Below are 17,915 nucleotides of genomic sequence, written 5' to 3'. Positions count from 1 at the left end.
AAGCCACCAGAGATCATCGCTCCTGAGGAAGCCAGCACTGGAAGGATTGTTGTGCTTTTCCTGGGATCAGGCAGCTCTGTTTTCTAGAGTTTGTGCCGTCTACAGATATCTGAGCCCCTAGGTGATATGGCTGTTGTAGATCGTGGTTAAGGGCATGCTTTGGAGCCTTATAGTGTGTTGGGTCTGTGTTTTACCACTCTACTTGTGTTCTTGAGCGATTTATTTAAATGACCTGTGCCTCGGTTTCATTTTCTGCGAAAGATGGAGAACACTCCTTAGGATTATTATGAGGATTGAATTTGTTATGTAAAAATACTTGGTAAATTGTAAAGTCCAACACAGGTGTCAATTAGGAATATGTTTTAATGATGTTTTGAGACTGCCATGCTAAGCTAAAGATAGCTTTATGTCAGTCCCACTTTTGTGTTATGTATGTCAGTGGGTCCACAATTCCCTGGAGAGGATAGGGTAGTGTTGGGGTGAGTGGGGACACACAGGATTTTAAAAAAGAAAAGAAAAAGCACTCTGGACTGTATTACACTAACCCTATAGTCATCAAAGGAAAGGAAAAATGGTGGGGATAAGTAGAAACTTAGCCAGTGGAACCATAGTTACAAACACCTTGAAAAGGTGTATTGTAAACCACAAACAATTACTTTTCCACAAATTGACTGCAATTTGGTACCTTGCCTTCCATTTAAAATGTGCTTCCAAAGAATATAAAGCAACAGCCAGGGGAAAGCTTGGGAGACAGAGTCCTTACTTTGGGTAATAGCAAAGGTTGGAAACATTTAGGTTTGAGATTTGGAGGCATTTAAATAGCATGGAATGTCTATTATCTACCCTAAAAAGCAGCAAGAATCTTGGATATTGTGGACACAAATGCAGTTGGCATGAGCTTAAAAAAAGTGCATGTGAGCTTCTTTCTAAGACCCAGTAATCCTCTTGGGCAAAGTAAGGATTAGGCCTCCCTCACAAACAAGGGGGTGAGTTCATTTTTGCTAAGATTCCTCAGCTGTTGCCAAATTTAGCCAGGGACCTATTTTCTCCCAATGAATGACCACGTCCATTTACATTTTTAACGTCTACCCCCTCTTCTCCAGGCAGGTCTAGGACAGGAGCAACTTATTTGCAAGTAGATGGAAGAGAGACCCTGTCTCCCACAGACCACATTGCCATCCCAGGGACCTTCCAGAGCCAGAGCCCCTCCACCCACTTCTGCCTGCGGGAGGGCAGGAGTCTCTCCCCAGAGCCTGACGTGGGAGGACTCCAGGGGCTAAAAAAAACTGGGCCCAAGCTCATCATGTTTTTAAAACAGCCATGCAGACACTTTCGCTGAGTGCCAACCCTACCCACTGCCTGAGGCTCCCTCTGGTGAGAGGAGGCCTCCAGAAGAATTCCTTAGGCCAATTCTGCCTTGATGTTCCAGGAACCATTTCTTTCACACTGGTTGCTGGGTCCTCTGTGCCAGTCTGTTCCTAAGGGGCCCAGGTAATGCCCCATATTTCCTGTTCCTATATGCAAAAACCTCCACTGTGGCGTTAAATATTTATATCCCTCGCCAAAGGCTTTGGACATTTGCTGTTGCCCTTTTTAAGGAATTAAAGAGCCGATCGTTAGAGCAGCATCCTGTCACACCCCTTGGGTGACTTCCCATATTCACCTCTCTCATGTAGGTCACTTAGATCAAATGATCATAGCTCCTGTCTTGTAGTGATTATCACATGCCCGGCTTACTAGTCCCAATAGCCGTGTCACCAGGCACAACATACTCTGTCCCCTTTTTACAGAAGAGGCCCTGAGGCTCAGACAGAATAGTGGCAGAGCTCAGATTGGAACCCAAGTTGATCTGGCTCCAGATTCTTTGTGTGTCTCTCCAGCAAAGCTGGAAGTCAGAAATTGTCTTCTATTCTGCATAGATTCCAGCTTGGAATCTGCGTGTAGAAAGTGCTCATTACCTGTGGACGGAGATACTCGAGAAATCGTTTTCTCACTCAGGATTTGTCATTTATGCCCTTTCCCCCCTTTGGTTTGTAGACTGTTAACGGTAAAAGGAACCCTAAAGTACATCTGTACCAACCCAGTGCAGGCCTCCTGGCTGCCGCTCCAGTACTGTTTCCCTCTATAATAGTACATGCATATATGGCCATTTTTGGTGTCTACTTAGCCATCCAAACTCCTTTTCCCTAATGTTTTGTGGAAATAATGGAGGAAGTATTACCAAATCTATTTTCCTGTGTTACTTCCACTGTGTCGATTTATTTTTTCTTTTCATAATTGAGATTTGATTGGTTGTTTTGAGGATGAGTACACAGACATTTCAATTTGCACACAATTCTTAATGAATGTACCAAAAATCTAAAAAATTGTGTAGTTGTGATTCTCTTCTGAACAGTTATTCCGGCGATTTTCCAGCTTAAAATTCGGAGGCAAATTTTCCTTAACAGGATATCAAGTACCAATATGTTTAAATTTTGATATGCTGTTATATCGTAAGTCGCACTAATTCATGATTTAATACCATATACACCACATACTTAAATTTTCAGTTGTTCGTAGCACATTTACAAAGTTACTAGGAAAACTGGATGACCATGACCGAAGATGTACCAGAGTGCACAAAATTCTGACAAGGAGAGCCAAGATTAAGGAGTGGTTTGCTTTAGGAAACAATTCTACCAAAAACAACATGGGAAGAGACGTAATTTAAAGTGTTCAAGACATATTACATGCACTACTGACTCCAAATTAATATGCTTTGTATTATAGGATATAAAAATTACCCCCGTCTATGGAATGTTAATCAAAGCCTCCCATGTTCAATATCCCACTATCTTCTGGCTGTACCGAAAAATAAACAGTCAGCAACTGATTTCACCTCCTTAAAAATGGGATGAGGTGGGATTCCCTCCTTCTTAAAAATGTTTCTAGAGCTACTAAAAAACTTGCATTTACAAAATAGTTGATTAAAACTTTCCTCTGGAGTATACAGGAAGGGAGACAGGGACCACTGATAAGACAGGGTGTATGATATTAATCAGACTCGGCTTCTTTCTCTGCTGCTTCATCGGGGAGGCTGGACTCTCCTTGTTCGTAGTTTCTCCGTTTTCTGCTGGTCCATCTTCTTTAGTCTCTTGTTTAGCCACTTTGACCTGTTTTCCCTTTGCTCCCCTTTCCCCTTTTGTTTACACTTTTTGGTCTGAAGATTTATCCTTTCCTGACACCTTTTTTAGCTTGTTTCCACTTTCTCGGGAGCTGCTCTCCCCTTGGGCTCCTCCTTCGCTGACCCCTGGGTGGATCTGACCTTCCTCTTGGGCATCGTGGAGGCAGGGTGGGTATGTGCCAGGTGCACCGAGAGCCTTCACAAAGCTGGGCTGCCTGGCCACTGCCCAGGCTGCTGGGACCCCCACCATGTTGCTTCTTGTTCTCTTTCTTGCTCTTCTCATCTCTAGTAGATCCTCTCCAGCACGCCCTCCTAGAGGTCGTAACTGGTACTACACCGTGCTGTGTGGTCTGGGAGAGGGCGGTCTTAGGAATTTGGACTGGGAGATTTTCTTGTCTAAATAGGCTTGTCACCACTGCAAGCCTGATGCCTAATCCATTGTGTGGTCCCTGGTTGACCCTTAGCGATTGTTGATTGAGTGAATGGATGATTGGGCTGGGTGTAGCAGTGTGCTCTGAGTCTCAACATGAAGCGTGTCCTGTATCAACAGGAAGTTCCGGGTCAAGGTGCAGTCTGGGTGGCATGGGGGAGGAGCCCTCCAAAATCTGGTCTCATCATTTCTCTAGATCTAGGGACATTTGGGCTAGGGACAGAGAGGGGACCCATCTGAGCAGTAGCCATCAGTAACTTTTGACTTTCTTCTGAAGAAGCTTTCCCTTTAAAGAAGCTTTGGTATTGTTTGTCACCTGTGTCAGAGGATTTTTAGTATTGTAGACTCTAAAGGCAATATGATATGAAAGAGGGAGCATGAAAGTTAGAGTTAGGGACCCTGACTTCACGGAGCTTACAAGTCCTGAGCTCAAGCAAGTAACTATCCCTGTCTGAGGCTGTCTCTACATCTGTTAAGTGGGGATAAATAATACCAGCTCTTCTTGCCCTTTAGCATTTATTATGAGGGCCAAATGGACTAATGCACAGAAGGTACTTTCAAGCTATAATGGATAATATTAAAGTATGGAACTGTTATGTTTCTTTGGACACTAGGGAGAGGAGAAGGTGGGAGGGAAGAAAGACAGAGGCCTCACTTTCTTAAGACGATTTCATCACCTTCTACTGATACTGGTTTCCCAGAAATCTTGCTTTCTCCTCCAGGTATTTTTCCATGGTTGTGAGGGATCCCAAAGTAAACCCTCCACCAGCATGAAGTCTTTTCACTGCCCAGATTTACTCCCAGGGTAGATAGCTCCACTGCCATTTCCCGACAAAGGTTTTCCTTTAAAACTACGGAGAAATTAGACCCATTCTAGTAAGGAAAAAAAATAAGGCTAGTTTTGCTTTTTCTGATAGTTAAAATAATAAATGTTGATTGTAAACAATTTGCAAGGTCTAGAGAAAGAGAAGAAAGATATCACCCATAATCCTATCACCCAGTAGTAACATTCTGGTACTTTTGCTGGTCATTTGTCTTCATTAGTATCTTTTTGTCTCATATGAATGGAAAAAGGGTCATGTGGCAGAAATGCCAGGCAAGTGTGGAGAAAAAAGAAAAAAGTAAGCAAAGTCCCGGGACCCTCAGAGGCATTTCAGGAGGGGTGGCATGGTCTCCGGCCAGACTTCTTTCTACTTGTTTTCTTTCTTTTTGCTTTCTTTATCTATAAAATGAGGATCCTTGCTGTCTCAAATGATAAGATTAATGAATAACTTCTTAAAGCACAGTATCTGATATGTACCCCGTGCCCAAGAAATGTAAGTTTCCTTTCTATTGGTAAGAAGTGAACACTGCCAGGCACTGTGCTAAGTGCGTCACACATATTAATTCATTCAAGCCTCACAACTCTCCTTTGATGCAGGCGTTAAGATTATCCTTACTTTATAGAGGAGGAAACTGAGACACGAGAGGTTGAGTGACCTGCCCGAAGTCGAACACCTACTAGGCGACAGAGCCAGAATAGGAACCCAAGCATCTGGGTGCGGAATCTACATTGTTTATTCAAAGTTACAGCCTGCTACTCGCTAGAGTTGATTTGAGATCAGACTCAGTGTTTACGACTAGGGCCAGATGCTCCAGTGGTAAAGATATCACCAGCTTAATATAAGCCCTTGCATGAGGGCCCTTGGTTTTCGGGGGTTTTTTTGTTGTTTTTTTTTTTGCGGCACGCGGGCCTCTCACTGTTTTGGCCTCTCCCGTTGCGGAGCACAGGCTCCGGACGCCCAGGCTCAGCGGCCATGGCTCACGGGCCCAGCCGCTCCGCGGCACGTGGGATCTTCCCAGACCGGGGCACGATCCTGTGTCCCCTGCATCAGCAGGCGGACTCTCAACCACTGCGCCACCAGGGAAGCCCAGGCCCTTGGTTTTCTTATGCACTTGCCCTGGCTAACTATGTCATAGGGCCCAGTGGGTGGAGGAACTGAAGTCAAAAGTAAATCCAGAGCAGATTAAATATTTAATAGGTAGGTTAAAAGATCTGGCTAATCATTTGGCTTTTTCCCCTACCCACCCTTTTCCAGTCTCTGTGCAAGGCTGGCATAGAGGTCACGGGCTTAAGATCTGGAGATAGTTAGGCTTATGGTTTCAGAAAGAGTCAGAAATATGCTGACTGTCAGTGGTATAAATTGTACACTTGATCCATTTGGGAGGTTTCAGGGGAAATCAAGTGAGAAAAGGCATCAGCAAGAGGAACAGGAGGTACAGACAGACACAGGCCCGAGACATACAGAGCACATCTACGCATGGCTGAAGGGTTAGGTATGGCCCCCCTGTAATAACCATGCTGCCAAACCAAGGTGGGTGAGCAGAAGGGTTTTTGAGGACAAGTAAAAGGCATGCCTATGATGGAACGCACTGGGTAGGATACAGGCCTGAGAGAGTGCAGTGTGAACAGCTTCCTAGATGGTAAGTCATCATTTAAAAAAAAGAAAGGAGAGTAATGAAGGGACAGTGACCCGAAAGGTTAAGTCTAAATACATAGGTACCAAAAGGCCAGCAATAGAAACAAGGAGCTTTTAAAGAAAGGGCAATTCATTGAGAATGTCTGTGAAATCTTTGGTAAGTGCCCAGTCACCAGCAAATGAAGAACAGCTACGTTAGGCTAAGAAACAAATCTGAACATAAGGGCATCAGTTCTTAAAATCTTCCTCTGCACACTGAAGAAGCCGAGAATCCAGGCCCTCTCTGCCTCCCAGAGACTGAAGGGAAGAATGCTGGGGAGCCTGAGGTGATGATACAAGAGGCCTGCTAACAGGATGCAGAGATGACGGTGGGACCAGTTTCCTGCGTGATGGATACAGAGTGGCACAAAGAGAAAATAGAAACCTAGGAAACCACGAACACGACTTTTCATGAAGCAACTTGTGAAAATGAATACACGCAAGCACCTAGCCTAAATCCGAAGGAATTTCTCCAGAGGGCTCTGAGGACAACTTAGCCCTGTATAAATGCAGGTCTGTCTGCTTAATCTCAAAAGGCATTCTGGCTGCTTCGAAACATAAGGCAGCGAAACTGCGCAGAGCTGCACCAACTGTTTGTCGAAGGGCTTGGCCAGTGGTCCCCCAACACTGCTCTCTACTCCACAAAAGCAGCTGTTGATGACAGGGACCAAGAGTTAGAGCCGAATTCTACTTTCACAAAGAAATCGACTCACAACCTTATGTAGAAAGTGACTACAAGAAAAGAGATGCCTACCTTCCCCCAAACATGTATTGTAAACAATTTAATGCCTTTAAGAGTTGAAGGGCAGAGAGCTCCACCTTGGGTGTATTACACAATTATTCCCTTTACAATCAACTATGATTCATTCTATAAGTCTGTGTTGTGTGCCTCCAATGACCCACCCACTGTCTCAGGCCCTGGGTATGTAGTGGTTTAAAAGCACAAAACTGAAGAAAAGTCAGCCATGGGCCCTGTTGCACTTATTGTCCAGTACATACCGTGTACAAATGAACATTTACATGAGGCTCCACGTGCAACCAAGGGAAAGACCAGGTGCCGGGAAGAGACTCTTTGAGGTAGATGAAGCCATCTCTGAGGAGGTGATGTTCCACCGGGGACCAGAAGACTGAGGAGGAGTCAGCCAAGCAGAGAATCGGGAGGAAGACTGTTCCAGGTGGAGGGAACCTCATGTGTGAAGTGGAGAGCTTGGCAGGCTTGGGGAGCCCAGGCCAGGCCAGTGAGGACAGGCCGAATGAGAGGGGAGATGTTAAAGGGTGGGCAGGAGCCAGGTCACTGGAGACCTCACAGCCAAGTTAAGGAACTTGGATTTCCTCCAGAATGCATGGGGAAGCTACACAAGTTTTATTACTAGAGATGACGTACTCCGCTTATTTTTTTAAAGGTACTGCTGGCTGCTGGGTAGGTGCTGGGTTGGTGGGGACAGGAATGGATGTGGCTGTCAAGCAAGCTGTTTCTGGATAAAACACAACCAAAAGGACGAAACTGCTGATTCTGAGAACCAGGCTCTTCCTAAGGTTGTAACAGTCCATGCTAAGGAGATAGGAGCCCCCCTGCCCATCTCCATTTAAATGCAGTAGAAACCAGGAGCACAAGGGATCTGGAGAGACCACGATATCGGGCCCGGCCCAGCTCTGTATGTCTTTCTCTCCAGCTTCCCCGGACCCTCCCCAGTTTTCATGGTGCTCAAGAGAGCTACAGGAACAGGACGATCCAGAACTTTTTCTTCAGTATTGGCTGAAACTCAGTTCAGAAAGCAGTTAAGGACTCTATTGAAATACCAAATAGTAAAGCAGTCTGTATATATTCATGAATTATGAATAGTGAGGGCTGGGAATATGAATGTACTCATCATAGAAAGTAGAAATACGTAGGTGGTTGGCGTGGATCTTTTGTTTCTTTAACTATCTGGCAAAGAAAGATGATACTGGGATAGTGGATCACAGTCTTTTTTTTTAAAATTAATTAATTATTTTGGGGTATGTTGGGTCTTCGTTTATGTGCGAGGGCTTTCTTTAGTTGCGGTGAGCGGGGGCCACTCTTCATCGCGGTATGCGGGCCTCTCACTGTCGTGGCTTCTCGTTGCAGAGCACGGGCTCTAAGTGCGTGGGCTTCAGTAGTTGTGGCTTACGGGCTCTAGAGCACAGGCTCAGTAGTTGTGGCACACAGGCTTAGTTGCTCCGCAGCATGTGGGATCTTCCCAGACCAGGGCTCGAACCCACGTCCCCTGCACTGGCAGGCAGATTCTCAACCACTGCGCCACAAGGGAAGCCCCACAGTCTTTTTTTTAGCCCCCGTTAAATCTTCTCAAGTCAGCTCGGATTCCTGTTTCCTCACTCATAGTTGGTGATACTGAGACTGGAGAACAGCAAGAAACAATATTAAAAAGAGCCTTCAAGGGTTTCCCTGGTGGCGCAGTGGTTGAGAGTCCGCTTGCCGATGCAGGGGACGTGGGTTCGTGCCCCGGTCTGGGAAGATCCCACATGCCGCGGAGCAGCTAGGCCCGTGAGCCATGGCCGCTGAGCCTGCGCGTCCGGAGCCTGTGCTCCGCAACGGGAGCGGCCACAACAGTGAGAGGCCCCCTTAAAGCAAAAAAAAAAAAAAAAAAAGAGCCTTCAAAAACATCTCATAAGTTTTGCTAACAAGATTCACTATGGAATTTCTTTTCACTAGAACATGTGAGTTTAAAAATGTGTATTTGTTGTCCAGGTTATTCCAGAAAGAGGTGATTCCAGAAAAGGAGTGCTCTGGGTGCTGGTGATTCTTCCTGCACTCCTTCCAACCTGTTTCCTCCTTGGTGTGTGCATCCAGACAGCTCACTCAGGAGCCAGCCCATCCAGGGTGGGGGAGGTGAAGATTAGCAGGGAGGCTCTGCTGTGACTTAGCCCGGGGCCGCCATCAGCAACAATCAACCCCAACCCTGGTTTTATGAACCCTTGCACCCAGTTGTTAATGTCAGCTGGTCCCCTGGAGGGCATTGCTGGGGTGCTCATCTCTGCTAGGGTTGAAAAGGATCATGCACTGAAAATCCTTAAAAAGATAAGACAGTCTCATGTTCTTGCTTCCATCTCCTTCCCATTTGCCTGCTCTTCCTGCCAGCCCTTTACTCCAACGGCTTTCACCCTGGACTTTCCGTCCCTTGGTGCCTCCCAGAGAGGGGGGAGGGGGTAAGGAGAGAGAAAAGGGCTCAGCCATTGTGCAGAAAGGACAGAGCCAGCAATTGTGGTTTAGGAAAAAAAAAAAAAAAAAAAAGAGGAAGTTATTAAATGCCACAACGTTTTTTTGAAAGCTCAGGCCTGGTCTTTATTGTTTTTCCCCAGCAGACAACGTCAGGGTCTAGAGGAGAGCTGGAAGGGCAAGCTTGCTGTCGGAATGGATTCTACCAATGGGTGGTTTTGGATGTGCTGTGTATGTTTGTGTCACGTTTATGTTCATGTGATGATGAGATACCTTTGAGTATACTTTCCACCTCAGCTTAAGCCTGATGGCCCTTGGGGCTGGTGCCTCTGAGGGCTGTGGAAATCCTAACTGGAGACCACATGATGAATTCTGCAAAAGGCTCTGACATGCTAACTCTGGACAAAACTCTTTTTGCTGTTATTTCCAGCATAAATTAGGTCTTTTTAATTGTGTCTATTTTACATGACATCTTAGCTGAAAGGTGCTCTAAAATGAAGGTGCTGTTGAAGACAGTAATGAAAATGATTCGTTAATTAAGCACATACCCCATGTATAGGCACTATGCTAGACAGTTAATAGTCGTTATCTAGAAACTTTATAGGAACTCTGCAGGATACATATAATAACAGGAGCTGATTTGCTGAGGGTCGAATATGTACCAGACTCTTTCCTAAGTGCTTTATCTGAATTAGTTTAAGTTTCTCAACAACTCTATGAAAGCCATTGGTCCTTTGCACCCATTTCAGAGACGAGAGAACAGGCACAGAGAGGACAAGGTACCGAGCTGGTCAGAGGGTAAGGCCAGGACTCTGCAGCAGACTCCAGGGCCAGGCTCCTACATTGTGTGCTCTGCCGAAACAGCAGGCATTTGCGCCTTCTCCAGAGGACGTGGTGCAGGGGCTACCAGTTGGCTCTCAGAGACAGACATGAAAACACACCACTGGTACCCAGTGTGGCAAGCCCTCCTCAGAACCTGATGCGGGGGACAGACAGTCTGATCAAGAGGAGGCCTTGAAGGTGCAGTCAGGGTGTTTGGAAATTCAGGAGCCAAGACTCTCCTCCGGAGAAGAAATACATGCGTTCCCATGGTGGGACGCCCTGGGCACTCGGGCCTTAACATTTTTCTCTGCCTGCCTGGGAGTATGGAGGGAAAGGGCTATGGGAATGGTGTTAGGGACTGTGGGGGGGGGGGGGGGGTGGAGTTAAATGGACACACAGAAGGCTTGCCTGCGGCACGGTGGAATCTAAACAATGTGAAATAGCTCGGCCTCAAGAGTTGGCCTGTGCCCCCGAGCTGCCACCCACTGAACGGAGCGAGGGCTGCTGCACTGGAGGATCGCTCTCCTTCCAGCGAAACCGAGACAGGAGGCCGTGGGGACTTGTCTCAGGGAACTACCTTCCTGGACAGTTTGCTTCAGTGAGGCCAGTTTTTCACTTACTTACCAGTGGCTACTGAGTTATATAGGAGGGTTCATCTTCATAACAGTCAATATATATTTCTTTCCCCCTTGGCTGGAAAAAGCTGGTATTCCAAGATTGGGAAGTGCACGTTATTGCTTCACAGAAACACAGATAGGGGAGGATGAAGACCCCCAGGAGCGCATTTGCCCTCCTTCGGGCAGAGCGCCTAGGTGGGTGCAGGCTTAGACCTCTACGCTCAGCTGTGCTGCTCTCCTCTAACCCCAGGGTTAATTCTCATACATTTTCCAGGTCGGGTTCATTCGTGCCCCCTGCCCATGAACACCATCACGCTCAACTTCCTGTTTTCCTATTTTTGCCAGAGATGCGTGTGCAGACCCGGACCCTGCAGACACAGGCACCTCTGAGTCCTTCGGCCCAGAGCACCTGACCTCTGACCCCCAGCACAGGAAAGCAGCATGGTCAGGAGGGGTTAAACTTCGGCTGAAGCACAGGTAAGAGGCACAGAGGGCTGCGCTGAGCGGTTCGGAAGAGGGACTTGGCTGCTGGAAGAGGGAATCGGGGGCAGGGCTGGTCGAGAACACAGACGCGTGAGAGAGCTGAGGAGGGCCCGGACGAGGGGGTCAGATGGAAGCTCGGGGTTCAGAAGGATAACCACCTAATGATAGTTTTCAAACTAGGTTCTGAAGAAGCATCAAGTTCCTGGGAGGTAATCTGGGGGTCCCTCAAATCATTTGATGCAAATATCTTTTTAAAAATACATTGGCAACTGTATTTAAAGCTATAATTAAAAACACTAAAAGAGATACACCAACATCTTACACTTTGGAAATGACTAATGTGTTACATTGTACAACAAGATTGATTCATCTCTGAACTGATATTCACTGAACACGTCTTATCTCTAGTTGAGGAATGTCCTGAGATTACAAAGTTGGTCTAATAAAAATTTGCAGGGGGCCTCCCTGGTGGCGCGGTGGTTGAGAGTCCGCCTGCCGATGCGGGGGATGTGGGTTCGTGTCCCGGTCCGGGAAGATCCCACATACCGCGGAGCGGCTGGGCCTGTGAGCCATGGCCGCTGAGCCTGTGCATCCGGACGGAGCCTGTGCTCCGCAACGGGAGAGGCCACAGCGGTGAGAGGCCCGCGTACCGCAAAAAAAAAAAAAATTTGAAGCTACTTATCTGTGCTTTCTATGTGCTAGGGCTTTGCATACGTCATCAAATTCTCACACCAGCGCTGTGAGGTTTGCACTAGTGTAAAGGCATCTCGTTAGGAGGTGGTAGATTCAAATCCAGGCAGTTTGAGCTCACAGCCACTCCACCCTATTGCCTCAGCAATCAGCATAACAGAATCTACTTCCTAGGACAACTGTGGGAATTCAATGAGATAAGGTATTCAGCACTTAGCACGGAGCCCCGCTCCTGGGGAACAAGAAATAAATGTCAGGTGAAGTAAACATTAGGTGGTGGTATAATGATGTTCCCGTTATCATTCTCATAATGCCTTTCATCACTGTCACATAAGTCTGTGTGCCAGCGTGAAAGGCAGTATAATACAGTGAGTAAGATGGAGCGCGGGGGATTGTCTGTGGAATAAGCCTACCTAGAATTCAAATCTTGATTCTGCCACTTAATAGATAACTGCAGGCAAGTTATTTAAACTTTGTTTCCAATCTATAAAATGAGTTTAATAGCTAATCTACCCCAAAGAGTTGCCGAAAGGATTGAAAATGCTAATATACATAAAACACTTAGAGTGGTACCTAGCCCATCGTAAGTGCTCAGTAGATGTTGGTTATCATTGTTGTCAATTATCCTGATTTCAGTTTGCGAGGGCGTGGCTCTTTCATGTAGACACGTGGGCTTGGATTAGAAATAAATAAACATTATAAACAGATTTATGCAATTACCCATGTTTATGCAAATATACATTAAAGTATTTGTTATATTTCCTATAATCCAACAACACTTGTATATGGTATCTACATTAAGATTCTCTGTAAGGTTTTCTTTGAAAAAAGGATTCAAAAGAAGTTTGAACATACCAGTTGAGGACAGGCTGAGATTTGCAGAAGGCTCCATCTATAAGGGCAAAATGTTGCTCCAGGGACAGCCTGAAGAAGAAGAATCCCCAAGGTTACTGCTATTCCTTTCAGCCTCCTAGGATCTTCAGAATGTAGAGGGTCAGAGCCTTTTATTTAACGAGACGCCACTGAGGTGTGTAGGTTAATGTAGCATCAGTGCCAAAGTACTTTAGGCCAGAAAGTCCTAGTTAGGAAGTTATCGCCCTGGCCTGGGTGGGCAATGATCGAGGCTTGAACTTAGCAAGTGGTGGTGGGACAAGAGATGAGACAGATTTGGTTTGAGTTTAGGAGACAGATCAAGAGCAGGTTAAGAGCGTGAAGAGTGGAACCACGCAGACCTGGGTTTGAGCTTGAAACAATTGAAATATTTCATAAAACAATCCTTAACAGTTGGATGAAACAAGTGAGCCTCAATGTGTGTCCAGTTGGCATCCTAACCACGCAGAGATTGTGGTTAGAACCATGAAGCGATTATCTTTAAAACAAGCTGGGGTTGCCCTCATCAGCGTGGTCAGAACTGGCTCATGACGCTGTGTCCGTATGAAGGGAGACTGTAAGGGAGCAGATAGGCAAGCAATTTCCTTTTGAAAACGTCATGACCTGCATGTTGCATACCTCATGCCCGCTCATGTCCTATTGGCTGGAATTTTTGCTCTACTTATACTCTAAGAATTTTACTTGTGTGTGTCTTGTCTCCAAAAGTATATCATAAGCCCCTACAATAGTCCACCTCATAACTCTTCCCTATGCTCTGAGGTCTCTGCAACCCAGGTCTTACTGATGTTGGACTAAACTTGGAAATTGGTGTGGTTCTCATCCAATTTATTCGGATCCCAAATCCTGCCCATTTTGTTTTTTACTTTTTATTTTGAAATAATTTTAGACTCACAGAAAAGCTGTGAAAATAGTACAGAGATTTCCCATCCACCCATCACCCACCTTTCTCTAATGCTAACATCTTTGAAAACCATAGTGTAAATATTAAAACTAAGAAATTATCATTGGTGTAATACTATCAACAGACTATAAGGCTTTATAGACTTTATTCAGATTTCACCTTCCCCACCACCACCCCCGCTAATGTCCTTTTTCCATTCCAGGATCCTACGTTGTATTTAATTGTCATGTTTCCTTAGTCTCCTCTAATCTGTGATACTTCCTCAGTCTTTCCTTGTCTTTTATGACCTTGACACTTTGAAGAGTATGGACCAGTTATTTTGTTGAACGCTTTCTATTTCGGTTTGTCTGATACTATCTCATGGTTGGATTGAGGTTGAGCATTTTTGGCAAGAATACCAGAGAAGTGATGTGTCCTTCTTAGTGTGTCCTCTCCCGGGTTACATGGTGTCAGTGTTTTACTACTGGTGATGTTAACCTTGATTATCTGGTTAAGGTGATGTTGCCAGGTTTCCTCACTGTAAAGTTATTGTTTGTCTCCTTGTAAACGAATACATATCTTGAGGGGGGAGATAGTTTTGAGGCTGTACAAATATTCTGTTTTTCCTCAAACTTTCTCCCACTGGTTTTAGCATCTATCAACGGATATTGTCTGTGACCGTTATTACTGTAATGTTCTAAAGGTGAGTCTGTATTTCCTTCATTCCTTCCACATTTATTAATTGGAAGTCTTCTGTAAGGAGGAGCTGTCTCCTTCCTCCACTTATTTATTTATCCAACTATTTATATCAGTAAGGACTCCTTCCTATTATTTTATTCTGTGGGTTATAATCCAATACTGTTATTTATTTTATTGCTCAAATTGTTCCAGCTTTGGCCACTAAGAATTCTTCCAAGCTGGCTGTGGTCTAAGTCCTGTTTTGAGATATGGGAAGGGGTGAGGTGCTGATGTCTTTAGACAGAGCAGACATGATGTGCTTATCATCTGAGGAGTCTCACAGGTGTTGAGGTGGAAGGTTAGTAGTGGGCACTGAGCAAGTCTAATTCATGACAGGTCACAGAAGCCTACACCGATTTTGAAATTGAAAAGAGCTGTGATCACCTCATGAGCTAATTCCAAGTCCAGTGGGTCATGGGTATGTGTAGCTCCTTTTTCATGGAGAAAATAGCCAGAAAGGATTTTCTCACTTATTTATAAGAAAAAGGAAAGAGCAAAAGGAAGAAACTCCCCTCCACCCTCACTCCAGGTATATACAGAGACCAGCCAAACCACCAAGGTAAAGAGAGAAAGAAGCTCTTAGTGGTCCAGGGCTTAATGTTCGCACACATCCAATCCCACCTTTCCTTTTTTGCTTGGATCCCTGAGTTCTCTCTTGTCGGACTTGTCAATAGGAGTCCTATGATCTAACTTATCTCGGCAGAACTTCTCCCTAAAATCTGTCAAGCCTCAGGCTAGGGTATTTCAATGAGTTAGTTCAAGAGACAAAATTTTCCAGCTTAAAACTCAAGATTTTCCAAGCCAGTGCTTTCCTCCATGAGCTTCCTGTCCCATCCTCATTCTCCACCACCAGTCACCACCATCATTATAATGACCATCTCATCTAATCAGTAAACACTTCCCATACATGGTGATATGTGCTCTGTAAAGTAAATTGAGATGAATGGGTCATAGACGCTCAGGCTTTGACTCTTCATTCATCCTTATTTGGGCAGCAGGGTTAGCAGCTGGCACTCGCACTTCCACTGGCAGTGAGTGCTGTCCTCGTCCTCCTGACTTAGCGAGCTCAGGACAGTGCGTCTCAGGAAGCCTCAGTGGATGTTGCTGTAGGACCTCTTTCAGTAGCCTCCAAAGGGTGGGAAGCTTAAAGCAATCAACACGCAGCTTTACAGACAGCGGCATTTTTGCACGCGGAGGAGGGTGCAGGTTTAGCAGAGAAGATCAATTAAAAAGGAAACTTCCTGGACTTCCCTGGTGGCGCAGTGGTTGCGAGTCCGCCTGCCGATGCAGGGGACACGGATTCGTGCCCCGGTCTGGGAAGATCCCACATGCCGCGGAGCGGCTGGGCCCGTGAGCCATGGCCGCTGAGCCTGCGCGTCCGGAGCCTGTGCTCCGCAACGGGAGAGGCCACAGCAGTGAGAGGCCCGCGTACCGCAAAAAAAAAAAAAAACTTCCTGATTGCAGTTTGATGCATGTTATCAGCAGATGATTTTCCTTGCTTCCCTCCTCCTCCTGCCCACAGAATAGAATTCTGGCATTCCCAAGCTGTGTGCTATTGTCTAAGATGCTGGCTCTTCTCCGGGAAAGTAACTAAGGGTCACTTTCTCTTCTTCCCTCTTAGAGAGCAGGAATTGAATTTTAATTGACAATCTACAGAGGTGGCTGGGAATGAGTCCCTCCCACTTGCACGGAGCTTAGTGAGTTCCAGGCGGTTCGGGCTGTCTGATGGGAGTTGCATGGAATCATTGAGAAGCCTTTGCAGCCCAGGGAGGAGCAGAAAGAGCAGTTAACAGGGTGAAATGGCTTTTTATCCCTCTCCTGAATATGACATGCAGTTGGCCAGAGGGTTGTTATCTAGGATGATTCTCTTTGCCACAAGGTAAGCCCACTATTATGTTAGAATGAGATTTTGAATCTTGCATGGCAGGATTCTCAACTGATAAGCCTTTCACAGATGTCTTTCTGATGTTGTGCTATGTCTATTTATAAAGAAAAATTAATAACCAACCGCATATTAAATTTAAGCCCATTTCTCTAAATTATCATGAAAATTCTCATTATTTGAGCACCCCGGGTAATTCAGTGTACTATTAATATTTCTGTGTGGGAATTTTCAATCATTTTCTCTCCTATATATACAGTCACCATATTAATGATGTACGTATTTAGAGTGGCTCTTTATCTCATTCGGATTAGCAGTTGCTCTTTGTCGTGTACTTCATGGTTTTGCTTCCCCATTTCCCCGGGGAGTTTCAAGTAAACAATTTCTTTTTCTCACAAGGAAAGGCTACTTATCTATGTACTGGTAGCCAAGTTCTCTATTCTCATTGCCAACGTTTGTATAAAGAAAAGGAACCTGCAAATGTAGTCTCAATATTAAAAGAAAAGGTGTGGTCTTCTCATTTGAGTTTACATGAAAAGAAGTGTGTATTGAGATTGCTGGGTGTACAGTGTTTACCTCCATCACAATTGAAGGTTTAAATACTTGATTATCTTTCCCCTTTTTCACAATAATTTGAATTCAGCTTTTATCCATATACAATCTTTGATTTGAAATTTTTGTTCAGAGCTATGCTTAATGCCAATGTTTGCATCCCTAGATGCTTTTACTTAAAAGGAAATATGATATGGCAAAGAACAGGTGGCTGCACCAGTAGTGGTAATGTTCTGGATCTCCAGGTGACTTGAATCTTTATTTTATTATTACGGGCATTCATTTTGTTATTATACCATGTAAAAGGTAAAAAAGAAAATAGGAACTGCTTAGATTATAAAACACATATATAAAGAGAGGCATCCAGGACTGGTATTTCAAGTTTAATTTGGCATCCTTTCACTTGAAGGCGAATGAATAAGAGAGAACATTCTTCTGAGTTTTATTATTTTCTCCCCAACAGTGTCAGGTTATGTGTGGATCGTGGTGGTGGTTAAACTCCTCCTTGTTGTGAAATTAATTATGGAAATGCTGGCGGGTAGGAACTGAGGGGCTGGAACAAGTGTTCATAAAGTTTTCATCTACTTTGCCTTAAAACCTTCACTATTCTTTTCATTCAGGTCTTTTCTGGTATGATTTTAAAATGTGGATCCTTCTTTTGACCATTGTTCAAGGTCCCTATCTAAAATTAATGCTTTCTGTCCTTTTTTTTTTTTATTTTGTTGTTGTTGTTGCCTTTAATTTCTCATTTGCAACCTATTCCTCTAAATGAGGAGAAAGTGAAATAGAGAAGAGAAAAACACGATACAATGCATGACTTACTCCAAAAGAGAATTCAGTGTCTTTAGTGTTAGAAGTTTGGGGAGCATTTATTTGTTTTTGTTGAATGGGATGGTGTTTAGAAAAAAAGCACTACCAAAAGGTAAGGCGTTGGCCTCACACACAAAAACTTTTCGTTACTGTTTTGGCAAATGAAATTTAGCTTATACTTTAAGCATTGCATAAAAGTTAATTAGCTTGATTTTGAAATGTCTTTGTTGGTATGTGGTGTAAAGGGTATCCTTTAAACCCTC

At 44.8% G+C, this 17,915-nt stretch overlaps 1 protein-coding gene across 1 annotated transcript in view; it reads left to right on the top strand.

Annotated features, from left to right (window-relative positions):
• The window catches only part of SHROOM3 (shroom family member 3), a 309,586-nt gene that overhangs the window by 239,980 nt on the left and 51,691 nt on the right, over positions 1-17,915 (top strand). Inside the window, exon 3 of the mRNA XM_065878012.1 lies at positions 11,072-11,203. Within this exon, the coding sequence (XP_065734084.1) occupies positions 11,072-11,203 (132 nt within the window). The remainder of the gene's footprint in view (positions 1-11,071; positions 11,204-17,915) is intronic.

Source organism: Phocoena phocoena, chromosome 5, assembly GCF_963924675.1.
Source record: "Phocoena phocoena chromosome 5, mPhoPho1.1, whole genome shotgun sequence".
In the NCBI taxonomy this organism is placed as follows: domain Eukaryota; kingdom Metazoa; phylum Chordata; class Mammalia; order Artiodactyla; family Phocoenidae; genus Phocoena; species Phocoena phocoena.
The sequence above is the reverse complement of the archived record's forward strand: the minus strand, read 5'-3'. Positions and strand labels throughout refer to the sequence as shown.